At 44.4% G+C, this 15,129-nt stretch overlaps 1 protein-coding gene and 1 long non-coding RNA gene across 2 annotated transcripts in view; one reads left to right on the plus strand and one right to left on the minus strand.

Annotated features, from left to right (window-relative positions):
* The first annotated feature begins 229 nt into the window (after positions 1-229).
* On the plus strand, positions 230-5,385 carry LOC115584879 (homeobox protein unc-4 homolog). The gene is made up of 3 exons (XM_030422755.1): positions 230-527; positions 1,187-1,362; positions 3,832-5,385. Exons 1-3 carry the CDS (start codon positions 263-265, stop codon positions 4,993-4,995), a joined length of 1,605 nt encoding a protein of 534 aa, XP_030278615.1. The 5' UTR covers positions 230-262; the 3' UTR covers positions 4,996-5,385.
* Positions 457-15,129, minus strand: part of LOC115585068 (uncharacterized) — a 120,597-nt gene continuing 105,924 nt past the window's right edge. The window contains exon 4 of the long non-coding RNA XR_003984658.1: positions 457-567. This is a non-coding gene — a long non-coding RNA (uncharacterized LOC115585068). The remainder of the gene's footprint in view (positions 568-15,129) is intronic.

Consider the following 15,129-nt stretch of genomic DNA (forward strand, 5'->3'; position numbering starts at 1 on the left):
TGGACCGTAAACGTGAATACCTCGCGCAGCCCCGCTCTCCTCTCTCCGCCGCCGCACACACACCGTACCGTGGCCGCGGGAGACGACCGTCTGCCTGGGTTCCCTTCTCTCCCCCTTCCGCCGTCACCTCCTCCTCCTCCTCCTCCTCCTCCTCTTCCTCCTTCTCTTCCTCCTCTCCCTGACTTTGTTTCTGTGACTGCATGTTCAGCCACACTGCCTCCCTCTGCATCTTCACTTCGGCCCCGCCGCAGCCCGGGCGAGCATGGACAGTCGGGTACTCGAGCATCCTCACGCCCAGTTCGGAGGCTCCTTGGGCGGGCTGGTGGGCTTCCCGTACCCGCTCGGTCCCCATCACCACCACCACCACCATCACCAGCACGTCTACGAGCTCGCCAGCGGGCACCAGCTGCAGTCCTCGGCCGCCGTCCCCTTCTCTATAGACGGATTACTTAACGGCTCCTGCTCGGCCTCGGTGGTCAGCTCCAACCCGCTGCTGTCGCCCGACAGCCAGCAGTTCAAACTCTCAGGTAGGCCCGGCTCTTTACCGCTGCTGGCTCATTAACACACCTGTGTGGAAACAAGGCTTTGTTATAGAAACTGTAGTGAATGGAAGGGGATTGTTTTATGCCGAAAAAAATAAAATTATTTAGAGGACTTTGAGGCTAAATTAAACTCTGTTTAGGCTTTAAGGAGAGACATGGAACGAGAAAGCCAGTTTAAAGAGAAAACATCGTTGTTTAAAAGTTTGAGAGCTCAGTGAATTTAATAAGAAATGCAGGAAAAGTTTATGTGCAGGCTGATTTATTTAAAATGTGACTGCAAAAACTCCCTGTATGTTAAAATAAAGGGGAAAATTATCTATTATTTCAATATCATGTTTATTAGCTGCTGATTGTTGGTAGGCAGCAAATAACAAAACTGCATCAAGCAAATATTTTAACTTCCTTTAAAATATTAAATATTAGGTAAGACATAAAAGTTTATTTTAGGCCTAAATGTTTTGGAGTTCACCAGCAAAAAAAATAATACAAATTTAAAAGAAAGGTGTGATTACACTGAGCTGAGCTTTATAAGCCAAATTCTGCCATGACAGTCTCTCTTCTCTCTCACACACGCACACACACACAATCACACACACACTCATAAACACACATACACACATACACACACACGTCGACCCATGCAGATTCTGGGGACCCGGATAAAGACAGTCCCGGTTGTAAACGGAGACGAACGAGGACCAACTTCACCGGCTGGCAGCTGGAGGAGCTCGAGAAGGCTTTCAACGAGAGTCACTATCCAGATGTGTTCATGCGGGAGGCGCTCGCGCTCAGGCTCGACCTCGTGGAGTCCAGGGTTCAGGTAAAGACACGAGTCACATCGTTTTGTGAGGCACTCATTCATTTTATTCCGCTGCTGGAGGAGAAGCAGATTTGAGTTTCTGTTCTGATTTAAAAAAATATATATATATATTTTTTAATCTCGATTTTATGTCACAAATCCACAAAACTATCGTAAAGAAAATACACGAGGGGCGTTTGTTTAGTGACGCTCGTGCAGGCCTGCCCCACACCGAGACAGCTATTTGTCAATTATCAAAGCATCAATAAAGGTTCTCTTTTGAATTATGCATGGAGGCAGACTATTGATTTATGGGTTAATAAAAACAAGGCTATTTACTGAGCAAACCAAGGCGTGAAAATGGAAACTCTTCCTTCACATTCAGTGTTTTTATTAAGCTTTTATCCAATTATTCGACAATTGATTCACAATTATACTCACATGTTCTTCATCTATTGTCTATTTTAGGTTTATCATAGTTTAAAATGAAGCCGTTATTATTCTATTATTTATTTTATCTCAGGTTATTATTTATATTATTGTTACTATTATTATTATTGTTATTATTATTATTATTTTATCAGGATATTGTAGAAATTAGCTACGATGTTTATTGAATGATGATTTTTTAAATATATATGTTTATATACACAACAATGTTTAAATAATTTAACAGATAATAAACTAATAATAATAATAATAATAATAATAATAATAATAATAAGAGATACCAAGAAAGAGAATAATAATTAATTAATATTTTAACAAAATACAAGACCTTAGGATTATATATTTTTAACAATTATTTTAAAGGAACAGCTCAGAAAATATACAGCATACAATAAATAAAGTTTTTTTTAAATAATATTCGATAATTATTCACATTTAATTCCTAATAATAATAATAATAATGATAATAATAATAGCAACAATAGTAATAATAATAATAATAGTAATAGTAATAATAATAATAGACACACAGGTTTAGCAGTATTCTGTGCTCAGTGTGTAAAGCCTGTGTATGTATTGATGAGGCTCTGTGTGGTTGAACGTGTATTCGTGTATCTTGAAGTGAGCCACATATAATTCTCAGCGTGCTCGGGTCCACAGAAGCGCAGCTCGCCGTCGCTGGATGTTGTTTGGGGGGATTTCGCTCCTAAACCTCAGATTATTGTTCCCTCAAGCTGCTTAGCGCTCCTTTATCACCAGGTTTTTGCGGGGGGAAAAGATATAACCAACATTAACAATTCATAAGAAGCGCCATTGTCGCGCGGTGATGTTGGTGTCCCGGTTCCTTATTATGCAATGTTCCGCCCGATCCCGCCGTTATCAGCGCCGAACACGCGGCTCTGAGCGCGCCCAGAGGCCGGCCGGGGAGCGTCTCAGGCGGGGGAGGCTGCCTCTGTTGGCTCGGTGCGGAGGGAGGAGAGCCGGGGAAGCGTTAAGCCCCATATGAGCGCATGAGGGCCGGGTGTGGAGCAGCACACAGCGACGGCACAATTAAATGCAATCGGCGGATTCATTGGTAATTAACAGCAGCACATGTGTGCATCTGCTGGTCCACCTCCGTGACCCATTAACCTGATGTACTCCAGGTGTTTACAGCGGCAGTAACACAGACTGACTCAGAGGCAGGCAGGACAAAGGTTCCTCTTGTTTCAGGGCTTTGTTGGAATCTGTTTGGATTTGCAGGCAATATGTTTTTTGTCCTTACCATCTGATAACCAGTGTGACACTGATTTATTATGGTGGCAGGTGTGAGGTCTGTTGTCTGAGGTTGTCTCAACGCACTGTCATAGACGTTTCGTCTAATTAGGAACATCTCAAGCCAAAGACTAGACCCAAAATACACAAAGACGTCCTTAAAAGTGACCACAGATTTTAATCAGATCATGAATATTATATACATGAAACCGTAGAGCAAAGAATATTGTGTTGGATTATAACAACAGGAGATGTCTCGTAGGTCCAGCCTGAAATAAATGTAGGCCCTGTTTTATAAAAACGTTACTGTTGTCCCATTTGTGACAGTTCTGTTCAGTGCCGATTAAATGATCCATCGTTTTCATGATTGTTTTGTCCGTAAAATGTCAGAAAATAGTGAAAAATGCCCGTCACAATCCTCCAGAGCCGAGATGACCTCTTGAATTAGCTTATTCAGTCGAAAAACACAAAGATATCTGATGCACAGTGACACAAAAAGCGAGCTAATCTGGCATTTTGCCTCCACAAATGATTCATTGATCATCAAAATTGCTGACGATTTCTTATCTGGCGTACCAGAATAATCAACTGGTCCATTAATCAACTCAATTCAGCCCGAACTCCTCAAACCTGAAAACAAATTGTGACATTATATCTGAACACTGTGATTGAATACATGACCTCAGCGATGGTGTTTCACAGGTGTTGACATGGAAAAGAAACTAATCTCATGTGTCACTCTCCCACCTGTGTTTGTGTGTATTTCATGTGTGTGTCTGTGCGCAGGTGTGGTTCCAAAACCGACGAGCAAAATGGAGAAAAAAGGAGAACACAAAGAAAGGGCCGGGCCGGCCTGCTCACAACTCCCACCCGACCACGTGCAGCGGCGAGCCCATGGACCCCGAGGAGATCGCCCGCAGGGAGCAAGAGCGCGCCGAGAAGAAGAAGCGGAAACATGAGAGGAAGCTGCTGAAGTCGCAGAACAAACTGCTCGCAGGTGACAATTTCCACACACCTGGAGGTTCAGAGAGCGACAGCGGGGTCTCCCAGTTCACTGACAGCGAGCAGCAGCCATCCAGCGTTAACGGGACTATTCACATCGAACTGCCAGCAACAAAGGGAGCAGGAGGACACCAAACCGATTCCAGCTGTGACCAAACACGACACGACTTCAGCCAACTACAAAACCACCAAAACCAAAGAACCGCAGGAGAACCGGAGCAGGTTTCTCCAGGCAGCACGCACAGCTCCAGCCCTGGAGGCCCGAGGTCCTCGGCCCTGCAGAAACGCAACCCCTTCAGCGTGGAGAGCCTCCTCTCTGACGCCACGCCTCGACGCAAATCTCAGCTGGACTTCCCCTCGTTGCCCAGTCAGAGGACTCTGGTGGGCAAAGGTCACTTCTTGCTTTACCCCATTACCCATCAGCCCTTGGGCTTTCTAGTGCCCCAAACAGCCCTGAAGGCCTCACCGTGTCAGGACAGCAGCATTAACAGGCTCAGCCTGGGACAGAGGTGTGTGCCAAGTGAAGGGAGCCCCGCTCCCTCCGACCTCTCCAGCTTTGTCACTAAGCCTCTAAACTCGGATCCTACGGAGCATGACACGCAGCATCACCACAATCACATTAGCAATAGAGTGGATGGAGCAGACGCGGAGGAGTGTGGTGGTGACTGCAGTAATGGAAGATTTCCTGTTTCTCCTCCACCCAGCAGTGCGGCTCAGGCGGCTCTGGCCCGGCTGAGCTCCGCACAGTCCAGTGACAGTAGCGAGGAGAGGAGTTTGAAAGTTCGGACGGAGGCAGCGACCGACGGCTGCCAAGTTTCCGAGCTGTGTGTAAAAGAGAAGGGTGCGAGAGAGGAGAGAGCGTCTCCAGACCTCTCCGAGCGTCTCGAGGCAAACACAGACTGTCAAGAAACACCCGGAACAGATGGAGAGGATGTCGATATGGACTAACACTTGCAAGGAGCAAACATAAACAAAGGACCAGGAACAACCGCTCAGACTATTCAAACATTCCCAAAGCTCTGCTGAGACACTCTAAAACATATCAGGAATCAGGAGACTTAATTCTCATCTATTTTTTAATCATAATGTGTGATCAATCCAGATGGCCCCGACAAAAAGCCGCGGCTGTCCTCATATTCAGGCTTTAGGCCTCGACACCTTTAGAAGCAGGTTCTTTCTCTCTTTTCTGGTGACCAACTTGTAACAAAAAAAAAAAAAAACTAGGTGACAATAAAACATCTTACACACAACAAAAATCCTCAGATATTGTAAAGAAAGACGAGAAAATGATATTTATATGTAAACATTTTGATAAATAAAGTTATTGTTTAAATTGAATCACTGTCTCTGAGGGGTGGAGGAGGTGCAGGAGGGGAGGCTGCTGCTGCTGCTGCTGCTGTGTGGCGGAGGCTTGGATCATGGCGGCTGGAGTTTTTGTCGTGTTCCAGCAGATAAATCCTCCTTTTTTCTCTGTGTAGTGAGCCGGAGCTCGGGCTCAAGTCCGTCTGGCTGTTTGTATTTATTGCTTTAACAAATTTATTCATTTGAAAGGCCGAGCTGGAATGAGGTTAGTGGCCGCGGGCTATAGGACCCTGCGCCTCCTGCTGAGTTTTGATATGAAAGTAATTATTTTCCCACTGGCTGCCGCGGGTCTCCAGGCAGTTTTTTTTTTTTTTTTTTTTTTTTTTCCTCCTCCTTTCAGCCCAAAGGGTTATTAGACATTACCGATTTCTAGTGATATGGAATCACATAAACTTCCTACAATAATAGAATTAGCATGAAAGGCAGGGGTGTCAAATTGAAATGGGGAAATAATAGCCGCGCCAGCTGCATCGCGCGTGTGTGTGTGTGTGTGTGTGTGTGTGTGTGCGCGCGTGTTTTGGGCGAACTCGTGCGTGAGTGCGCATGGTGTATTGAGCGCACGAGGAGGAGGAGGAGGAGGAGGAGGAGATGGCGGCAGATTCGTGGGGCGGAATTTTCATGAGCTGCCGCGGTTGTCAGACGGCCCTTGTAGTCGGCTATATTAAGATAGATGTTCGATGATATCCCTCATTGTTCTGTCGCTTATATTGATGTTGCTGCGTTATCGCCCTATTGATCATGTGTCGCACATAATAGGACAGGCGCGCGCCCGTCTGCCTGCGCCTTTTTTTTTTTTTTTTTTTTTTTTTCTTACAAAAGCGCCCGGGCCCCTCGTCATTTGTTCTAATAGGACTGTGAATCCCTCGGGGGGTGAGGAGGAGGGAGGAGGGAGGAGAGGGGGAGACAGATAAAGATATAGGAGAGGAAGAGGAGGCGACTGATGTGCCAGGCTCGCGTTAATATATATATATTATTTCTTTTTTTCACCAATTTGTTGGCTGAGCTCAAAGAAAAAAAAAAAAAAAAAAAAGGTGTGAGAAAGTGAAGGATGGTTGAATTAAGAGGATGTTTAGGGACAGAAGAGAAGACGGATTCTCCTAAATGTGCAGGTGTGTGTGTGAGACAGACAGAGAAAGACAGAAAAGAGTGTGTTTAGCTTATGAAGTGTAAACGCCACCAAGTCCCTGGAAACTGAAATCCCAATTATTAAAACCATTAATTCTGGCGAGCCGGCGCGCGGAGGAGCCCCGTGTTGACAGCCCGGCTAAATATCCCTGATCCCTCCCGGTCACCTCCGCCTTTATTTGCAAATAAATTGAGGGGGATCCGAGGGACGGAGCTTTACTTTGCTGCCGCCGACCTAAAATGAATTTCCGTGCCTGAGTCCCTTTAATAATATTTACATAATTTTCGCTCAGTGACTCTGCTATTTGCGCTGTAGGAAGCGGGGGGCTTATAGGAAAATAATTAGACAAGAGGACGAGGAGGGAGCGAGAGTGAAGAACAGCAGGAGGAGGAGGAGGAGGAGGAGGACGGGTTAAGACCGGAGCTGAACACTAAATTCCCAGACAGCTAAAATCAATGAAAGTAATAACCCTATTATTTAATTCATAAGGACATTATTTTCCCATAAGGCCTCGGGAAACGTCCCCTTCGACCGAAACAATCACATTAAATCGTTCATTCCGCGCGCGCACTGTGAAATTTCTACTTTTATTCTCCTTTTTTTTTTTTTCTTCCTCTTCTTCTATTTTTTTTTTGGAGGAGGTGGGGGGAGCTGGAAACGCTTTATTATAATCGGTTAGTTTCAAGAGTGCGATTAATTAGAAAATATAGGTTTGATGTGCCTTCAGCGAGGCCTTTTATAAGAGAGAGCGCGTGTGTGGAGAGACAAGGGGAGCGTAACATGCGCCTTTCTCACAGAGTGCTGTGGACATTTATTTTGTTAAATAATTAAGGAAATAGTGTGAAAAGAGGGTTTGGATGTAACAGTGGACACAGCAGAGGTCTGTGTGTTATCAGATGAGCGCGTCACAAGCACTTTAAAGCGACTTCAAAACCAAATAAAGGCGCAAAAGTGACCATAAGGCGCATCTGGAGTGTGTCTGATTGTGGGTTCATTAAAGGCACCCTAACTCTAATTAAATTGATTTTAGAGGTACTTCAACAGACTGAAGTTTGATTCAAGTTGCTTGTTTTGGTGTTTTCAGTGTTCAGCCTGACTTTAAAGTGGATACAAATGTCAAAACAGGCAGATTGTGAGAAGGAAAGCGTCTGTTTATTCTGGCTGTGACGCACAAATCTTATCCATCTCACCAAAGGGTGAGTCAGTGGGTGAGGGAGGGAGGGAGGGAGGGGGGGGAGAGAGGGAGAGGTGGGTGTTTTGGTGGCACCGACACAAACGACCAATCGATCACGCCGAGCCCTGGACCGCGCGCGCCCCCCCGCTGTGTCCGTGCCGCTCATGCATCACACTTTATGAATTCAATTTCAACCGGGAGAAATTTTCAATTTGAGCGCGCGATCATTACGGCGTGGGGGGATAGCGTAAATTGTTTTTGCTCTATTATGCATTCGGACGCCATCATTTTTCTTTCTAATTACCGAGGTGTCAGTGCGGCCTGTCACCCGGGCGCTGATTTTCAATTTAACTGATCATCATACATTCATTTTCCCATTTGATAAATCTGCTATCTAGACGCGCCCGCCATGCCCGGAATATTAAGCGGCGCCGGGGCGCAGTAATAGGGGGATGTGTATGCGGCAATGAGCGCGGATCAGCCAGCTAATTTAGCACCTTCCACATTCCCCGTCTCCATCCCCCCATTTCCAATTCTCAAGAGGAGGCAAGGGAGGGGAGAAAAACAGGGGAGGAGAGGAGAGGAGAGGAGAGAGTCCAATGGCTGCCTGTAACCTCCAAGACTGGAGGGAGGAACAGCCTGAGGTTAGAAAGAACCACAGAAGAAGAGAAAGTCCTCCAATCCCTGTCTTCTTCTTCTTCTTCTTCTTCCTCCAGATGCAGGATTAATTAACGCTAATTGACTTCTTCAATACGTGCTATTCTTATTTAATAGAAACAAATTTGCACAATTAATTATCGACGTAATTTCAAGAACCTATTACAAAAACCCAGCCCCTCCACCTCCACCTCCACCCCCAGCACTCTCTGACTCTCCATCACCACCTCCTCCTCCTCCTCCTCCTCCTCAGTTAATTAGCAGCTTTTGTCATTAGGGTTCAGGCATCTTTGATCCGGACTGAACGGGCCTGCAGCCACAGTCAGACAGCATGGAGCCTCTTAAAGTGACGTATGAAGGGCCTGAACCTCTTTAAACAGGCGACAGTGGACACTTAAAGGAGCATTATGTAGTTCTAGAGAAGAAATTCAAATTCAAATTGAAATATTAACAATATTAATGAGGTAAAAAAAATACAAACTCAGAAATATTCTGTCCTCAGAGGAAAATAAAGTCCCCAGAACACTGAGGTGGCAGGGTCCGCCACATGTAAACAAAGTAAAACAGGATGAAACGGTTTGTTTATTCAGTTTATTCAGTCATGAAAACAAAGACAGTTTGTTAATTTAGTCTGTTTAGGCATAAAAAAAAAGCCTTTTACTTTTTCTTTAATTTCTCTTCTGATTAAAATGTCTTTTCCCCAAAACTACGTATTGCACCTTTAAAGGAAATATGCTCATTTTCTAAGGAAGATCAATAGAGCAAATTCTCACAGGACATCTCGCTCAGTGTTGAATATTTATTCTGAATCAGTTTAATTCAAACAAATCAGTTACAATAAACATTTAAAGAACTAATAGGATAAAGATGTGGCTTTAAAAACAAAAACCTCAAGATCCACTTTCAAGGTTTCATCAAAACTAAACAATAAAGATCTTTGTAACGTTGTTTTTTTAAAGGTATCATATAATTAAAGTTGTTTTTTTTATTCATCAGTGGTTCATTGAAGCTCATGAGACACGTCTGGAAAAGTCAATCTACTGAAGATTTGTTTCTTGTTCTGTTTCTGAGGTCAAAAATAAACTTTAACACTTTTTATGGGGAAACAAAAGTGACAAATTTAACTAAAAATAATAATAATAATCCTACTTTATGTTAAACCTCTCTGGCCTTTTACAGCTCAGGAGCGGCTGATCACTCACCGTTTTCAAATCAATTTACACGTCCTACACACTCCTCATTTGTGAAGCTAATTAGAGGTAAACCTAATTAAAAGAAGATAAATTAAATACTTTATTAGCGCGTTAGCCAGACCTCAGAGCTCGGTGGATTATTTGACGTGTGGCTCCCTGACGCTCCTAAACAGCTCTAAAACCATCCTGCACAAATACTTTGACGCTTTAACTCATTTGGTGAAGATTGCAAATGAAATAAAGATTTAAACCGACATTTTTTGGGGGAAGTAATCCAGAGAAAATGTCACATTAAGTATCAGACAAGTCCAGCTAGGCTATAAAACAAAACTAAAATACTAAACTCTTTATTTTATTGATGTCGACGGTCATTTTAAGCAGCAACGACCCCTGAAGTATCGATATTGTATGTTTTGTTATTTTTTATTAGCACCCAAAACAAGCGATGTCACTCGTTACGTTCTCTGTGATGGAAAAATAATGTGGAGTGAAGGATCCAGACTCATTTTAGGACATTTAAAGTGTTTGTTACGAGTGTGTCAGCATGGGTTCTTCTGGGATAAGAGCAACATAGAGTGAAAAAATGTAAATACCATCTGACACCATGACAGTTTTCTTTGTTTCGCACAAAAAAAAGGAAAAATCAATGCTCTTTTTTTGTCCTCTAATCAAATGCGTCCAAAAGAAGCGACCACCACTTTAATAGGTTCAAAGGAAATATAAAAAACATTTGATTTTGCAACATTATTATTGTTCATCTTGGAGCTTTGGGACCTCCAAAAACAAAGATAATCAGAAGGCTTCACTTCCTCTTAACAGTTTCGTTTTTTTTAATCGTTGTTGTTGTTTTTTCCAGCTGCTGACTGAGACACGTCCTCAATAAGCCCACCTTGTTTAAATGCCAATAAGTACAGTCAGAAGCCAGTGTGTGTGTGTGTGTGTGAGCGCGTGTGTGTGTGTTGTGGTTTTAATGAACGTTTATGGGCACAAAGCAGCTTTGGGTTTTTTTTTTTTTTTGTCGTGCTCTTTGTTTCATTAGCCCAGTGGTTGTAATAAATGCCAACGAGCCAACGGGATAGATTTTAATTAAGTCAGTGAGAGATGAGTGGAGTGACACGGGGAGCGGGGCAGGGCGGGGAGAGACGGAGGTGGAGGGGGACAGCTTTTCAATAAATCGGTTCGCTCAGGGGTTAGTCGGTGATTTCCTCGGCAAAGTGTTGGGGCCCGAGCAAGGACTCGCAGTAATTTGGTTGATAAATCAGCGGCGTTAGGGGCATGAAGCTTGCCGCTCGACCGGTTGGTTCTGCGCGTGATTTATGTGTTACCCGGGGGTCGTACACAAGCTCCATGACAGTCCGGGATGAATTAACCAGGAGCCGGCGTGCTGCTCCTAATGAGCGGGTATTATTTCGCACACACCTCTGCTTTACAAAAAAAAAAAAAGAAAAGAAAAAGAGGAAAGAGAAAGAGGAAAGAAAAAAGTGTGAAGAACGAGCCTGGCATACGACCCTCCCCTCCCTTCCTCACCCCTCCTCCCCCCCCCCACCTCCACCTCCACTGTGCCATCCCTGAGGTGTCGCATTGATTCAGCATCAGAGAGTTAAACACACACACACACACACACACGCAGAAAGAAAGAGAGAGAGGTGGTGTGTGTGTGTGTTATTTATCTACAGTGTATGAGACAAATTGTTCAATACAGGTCTGGCACCAGCTGATTGGGGTTAACTGAAGCATAGAAGTGACAGACACATGTCCCGACAGAAAGATCCAAACGCTCGACTGTTCCAGCTGATATCGATCATCTATAAACGAGCCCGTGTTCTTCACGTTGGCTGTACAGTAGACCAACAGCACAGCGGCGGAGGACGAGAGGAGGGGCAGTAACACACAAAATACAGCGCAGAACGTCAGATCCTGCACGCGAGTAAAGGCCGCGCAGCAGTCAGGAAGGAAGGAAAAGGTCCGCGCAGAGGACAGAAATCTTAATCTCCCCTTTTATTTGTTTTATTACAGACGCACTCATGTGTAAGAAGCGTTTAACTGCTTTAGCTGGTGGAGGTGGACGTCGTTTTAAAAGGATAAGTTCACCCCCAAAAAATGAAAATCCAGTCATAATCTCTTCTCCCTCCCGCTGATGGAAAGTCGGGTGAAGTTTCAGAGCCCGCCAAACATTTCTGGAGCTCCACAGCAAAACAGCGTTCTCCTGAATAACAGAAATAGACGGGGACTTGTTTCAAAATGTGAGAAAACTAAGAAAAAAGGTCAGCTGCAGTGATTTTGGCTTAAAAAAACAGCGTAAATGATGAGCACTTTTCTCTGAACTGCAGTGAAGTATCGATAAAGATCAGCGAGAAAGGAAAAGTACTCAAGTAAAGTTTGAGCAGCTCAACTTCTGCTTACACAGTACTTGAGTAAATGTGAGCACCGGCGACTCTGATGTGAATATTTGAAATGATAAACCGACGTATTTCTTCCACCCCAACAGCTCCGCTCAGCACTGGGACAACACTGGGAGGAGATATCGACATACGTTAAAGGGTGATTTATCGATCCTCCTCCACCCCCCGCGAAAAAGTTTTCAGCTGCATAATTGGTCTGAACGTGTCCTCAGTTGCCAAAGACGGAACGTAAATCAAAAGCCGGCAGTCAATCAGTGCTGACTCAGTCGTTTTCAGCCCGTATGCTTATGAACCTGCAGCCGAGCGGCCTCCTAACCTGGAAACTGGATTAAAGGTGATTGGATTTAATAATTCATGACCAAATACAATTTTAAAGCATGAAAAATTTTCACTCTGTATAATCACCTCGCTTTAGTCGAATTGAATGTGCGGCGGGAGCAGCGGGCGCGCGGTGTCTCGGGTCAATGCTATTTATCCGGCCGCTGTGGAAGTCTTTCTGCTGTTAGCGGCGCCGGGACGCGAACCCGACGTGAACGCCGCGGAGGAGACGGGACCGCTGCATTCGCGACGACATTTGTCATGACGGACAGGTTTATTTGCAATGCCACTAACGCCGCGTCTGGACCTCTGGTGAGACATTCAGCGTCAAGACAACAACCAAATACTGCGTTTCTCTGCAGCCTCTGACAGAATTATTCATGTTTCAAACCCCTCACCGTCTTTGTGCTCGAAATGTCAATTTCAGGCCTTTTTATCGACGCTCCCTCAAGAGACGCGGAGCTTTAATAACCTCCACATTATTTAGAAATTAAATTAACAGTGAATTAATGTATAAAAGGGCATTTATCTGTGTTAGGAAAGGAAAGGTGTGTATGCTACAGTGTATACTGGTGACTCTGAGTGCAGTGTAGGAGTTTAATATTATGCTGAAAAAGCCACTCCAGCACCAACACAACTAAAGTGTTTCGCTAAGCTGCCAATGTAGCCAATGCACCCCTCAGCCCAAGATTTCTATTTTGGGGATAACAACACTAAGCTTCCCATATTTGGGCCTCTGGGAATCCAAACAAGAAGTATAATGTTGACATGAAGTTAGCTTGGGGCTCAAATTGAACCCCCTTTTCTCCTGAATTTGTTGTAATGTCAAATTTGCGCCAACAAAAACACGCCGACTCAGCTATTAGCTGTTCCTTTTTACAATTTACTGATGTTTGTTCAGACAACTATCACTGGGTAACTTTGATACTGAAGAGACTTAAAAAAAGAGATGTTTTTGAGTGAAGTTCTTCAGTCTTTATGATTTTTATGATGACTTTTAGATGATGGACATTGAAGATAATTTCACTTGTAGTCATACTGGGTCTGAAGTATATTAGAGAGGCGAGATGTTACATCATGGTCGTGGTCGTAGTCCGCCATTACATCTTCAACCCTGTGACTCACTTTTCCACCTCACAGATTTAAGAGTGAGATCTGATTCATCTTATTTAAAGGGATATTCCGGTGTAAGTTTAATCCAAGGTCTAAATCACCGTGAAACTGTGTTAGACTCCCTCTCGAGAGATCAAGTTAGCAGACCGCTAATTTACGGAGTTTTATCAACCTCAGAAACGACCGCACGACAACAATACACTGCAGTAAATGGATCCAAATATAAACCGCCACCAAAAAGCCACAAATAATGCTCAGAACAGCACCAAACTTCAGCAACAGTACAAATAGGGTCTCAGCACATAGTCCGGGACATCTAACCTCCGCTAGCTTAGCTGGATTTCTACTGAAAAGCTGACTAAATTTACCACTCTTCTGCAGCAGCTTCCTGTTGACGGGAAGTCCCGACGAGTCGATTACCGAGTGCAGTAGAGTTCCGCGGCTCATGGATGAAAATGTATGATTATGACTCCATGGAAAAGCAATCAAAGTTCATATGTGTCTTACCTGCCAGTTTATAACAGTTATTATCGAGAGCGGACAGGGAAAAGAACAGAATTGAGCATTTCTAACCGCACTCGGTAATCGTCGCGTCGGGACTTCCCCGACCCGGAAGCTGATGGAGGAGAGTTGAAATCTGTTTTTAGCTCCCCAATAGAAATCCAGCTAAGCTAGCGGAGGTTAGATGCCCCGGACTATGTGCTGAGACCCTATTTGTACTGTTGCTGAAGTTTGGTGCTGTTCTGAGCATTATTTGTGGCTTTTTGGTGGTGGTTTATATTTGGATCCATTTACTGCAGTGTATTGTTGTCGTGCGGTCGTTTCTGAGGTTGATAAAACTCTGTAAATTAGCCGTCTGCTAACTTGATCTCTCGAGAGGGAGTCTAACACAGTTTCACGGTGATTTAGACCATGGATTAAACTTACACCGGAATATCCCTTTGACAAAGCAGGTCCCTCTCTGTAAGAACTGTTTCCGTTTCGTTGTCAGACACTAAGTCGAACAACTTCAGCCTGTCAGTGACAACAACAACTTTGAAGATCAGTGTTGCCCCAAAAGATTACATTGCAGCCTTTGCAGTCATGTCACAGCATGTAGCTATCGGGCCCAGGTATAAAAATACTAGTACTTCCCTTAACTATGAAACAACTGTTAGTAACACATGTAACAAGAGTCAGGCACAGACGCACATCTGTACACGTCTGTGTGAATATAAGGACAAAAAAATGGTCACAAACAAAAAGATGAATTTGTACGGCGAGACTGAGACAAGCAGCGGTGTCACATGTGCGTCTGTAAACTTGAGAATTTGATCTCACAGCTCGTCACACCTTCTGCTCACTGCTCACAAAGAGGAAGTCACTCCTGTGCAGCGTGACATTTCCTCGGGTTCTGTGAAGCAGCAGCTTAAAGGCTGAGAGGACGTGAATTTGTGGGTCCGTGTTTGTTTACGAGGTCTCAGTCAGCCGAACATATTATACATCACATTTACACTGAAGGACTGCAGACGCTGCTCGGTGTGTGTTGCGCTTGTAGGTTACAGGATGTGAATGATGCGCACATGTGACCCGGCTGTGGACCAGCACCGCCACAAACAGCAGGCTCTCGCTCCGACGCATCACTTAGAGCTTCAAAGTCCACCTGCTCGTGCAGCAGCATGACGAGCAAGTAAAGTCCAAGTCAGAGGCTGGTCAGATGGGTCGTTCACGGGAATTCCCCTCCGGAGAGCAGGGTTC

Source organism: Sparus aurata, chromosome 1, assembly GCF_900880675.1.
Source record: "Sparus aurata chromosome 1, fSpaAur1.1, whole genome shotgun sequence".
Classification (NCBI taxonomy): domain Eukaryota; kingdom Metazoa; phylum Chordata; class Actinopteri; order Spariformes; family Sparidae; genus Sparus; species Sparus aurata.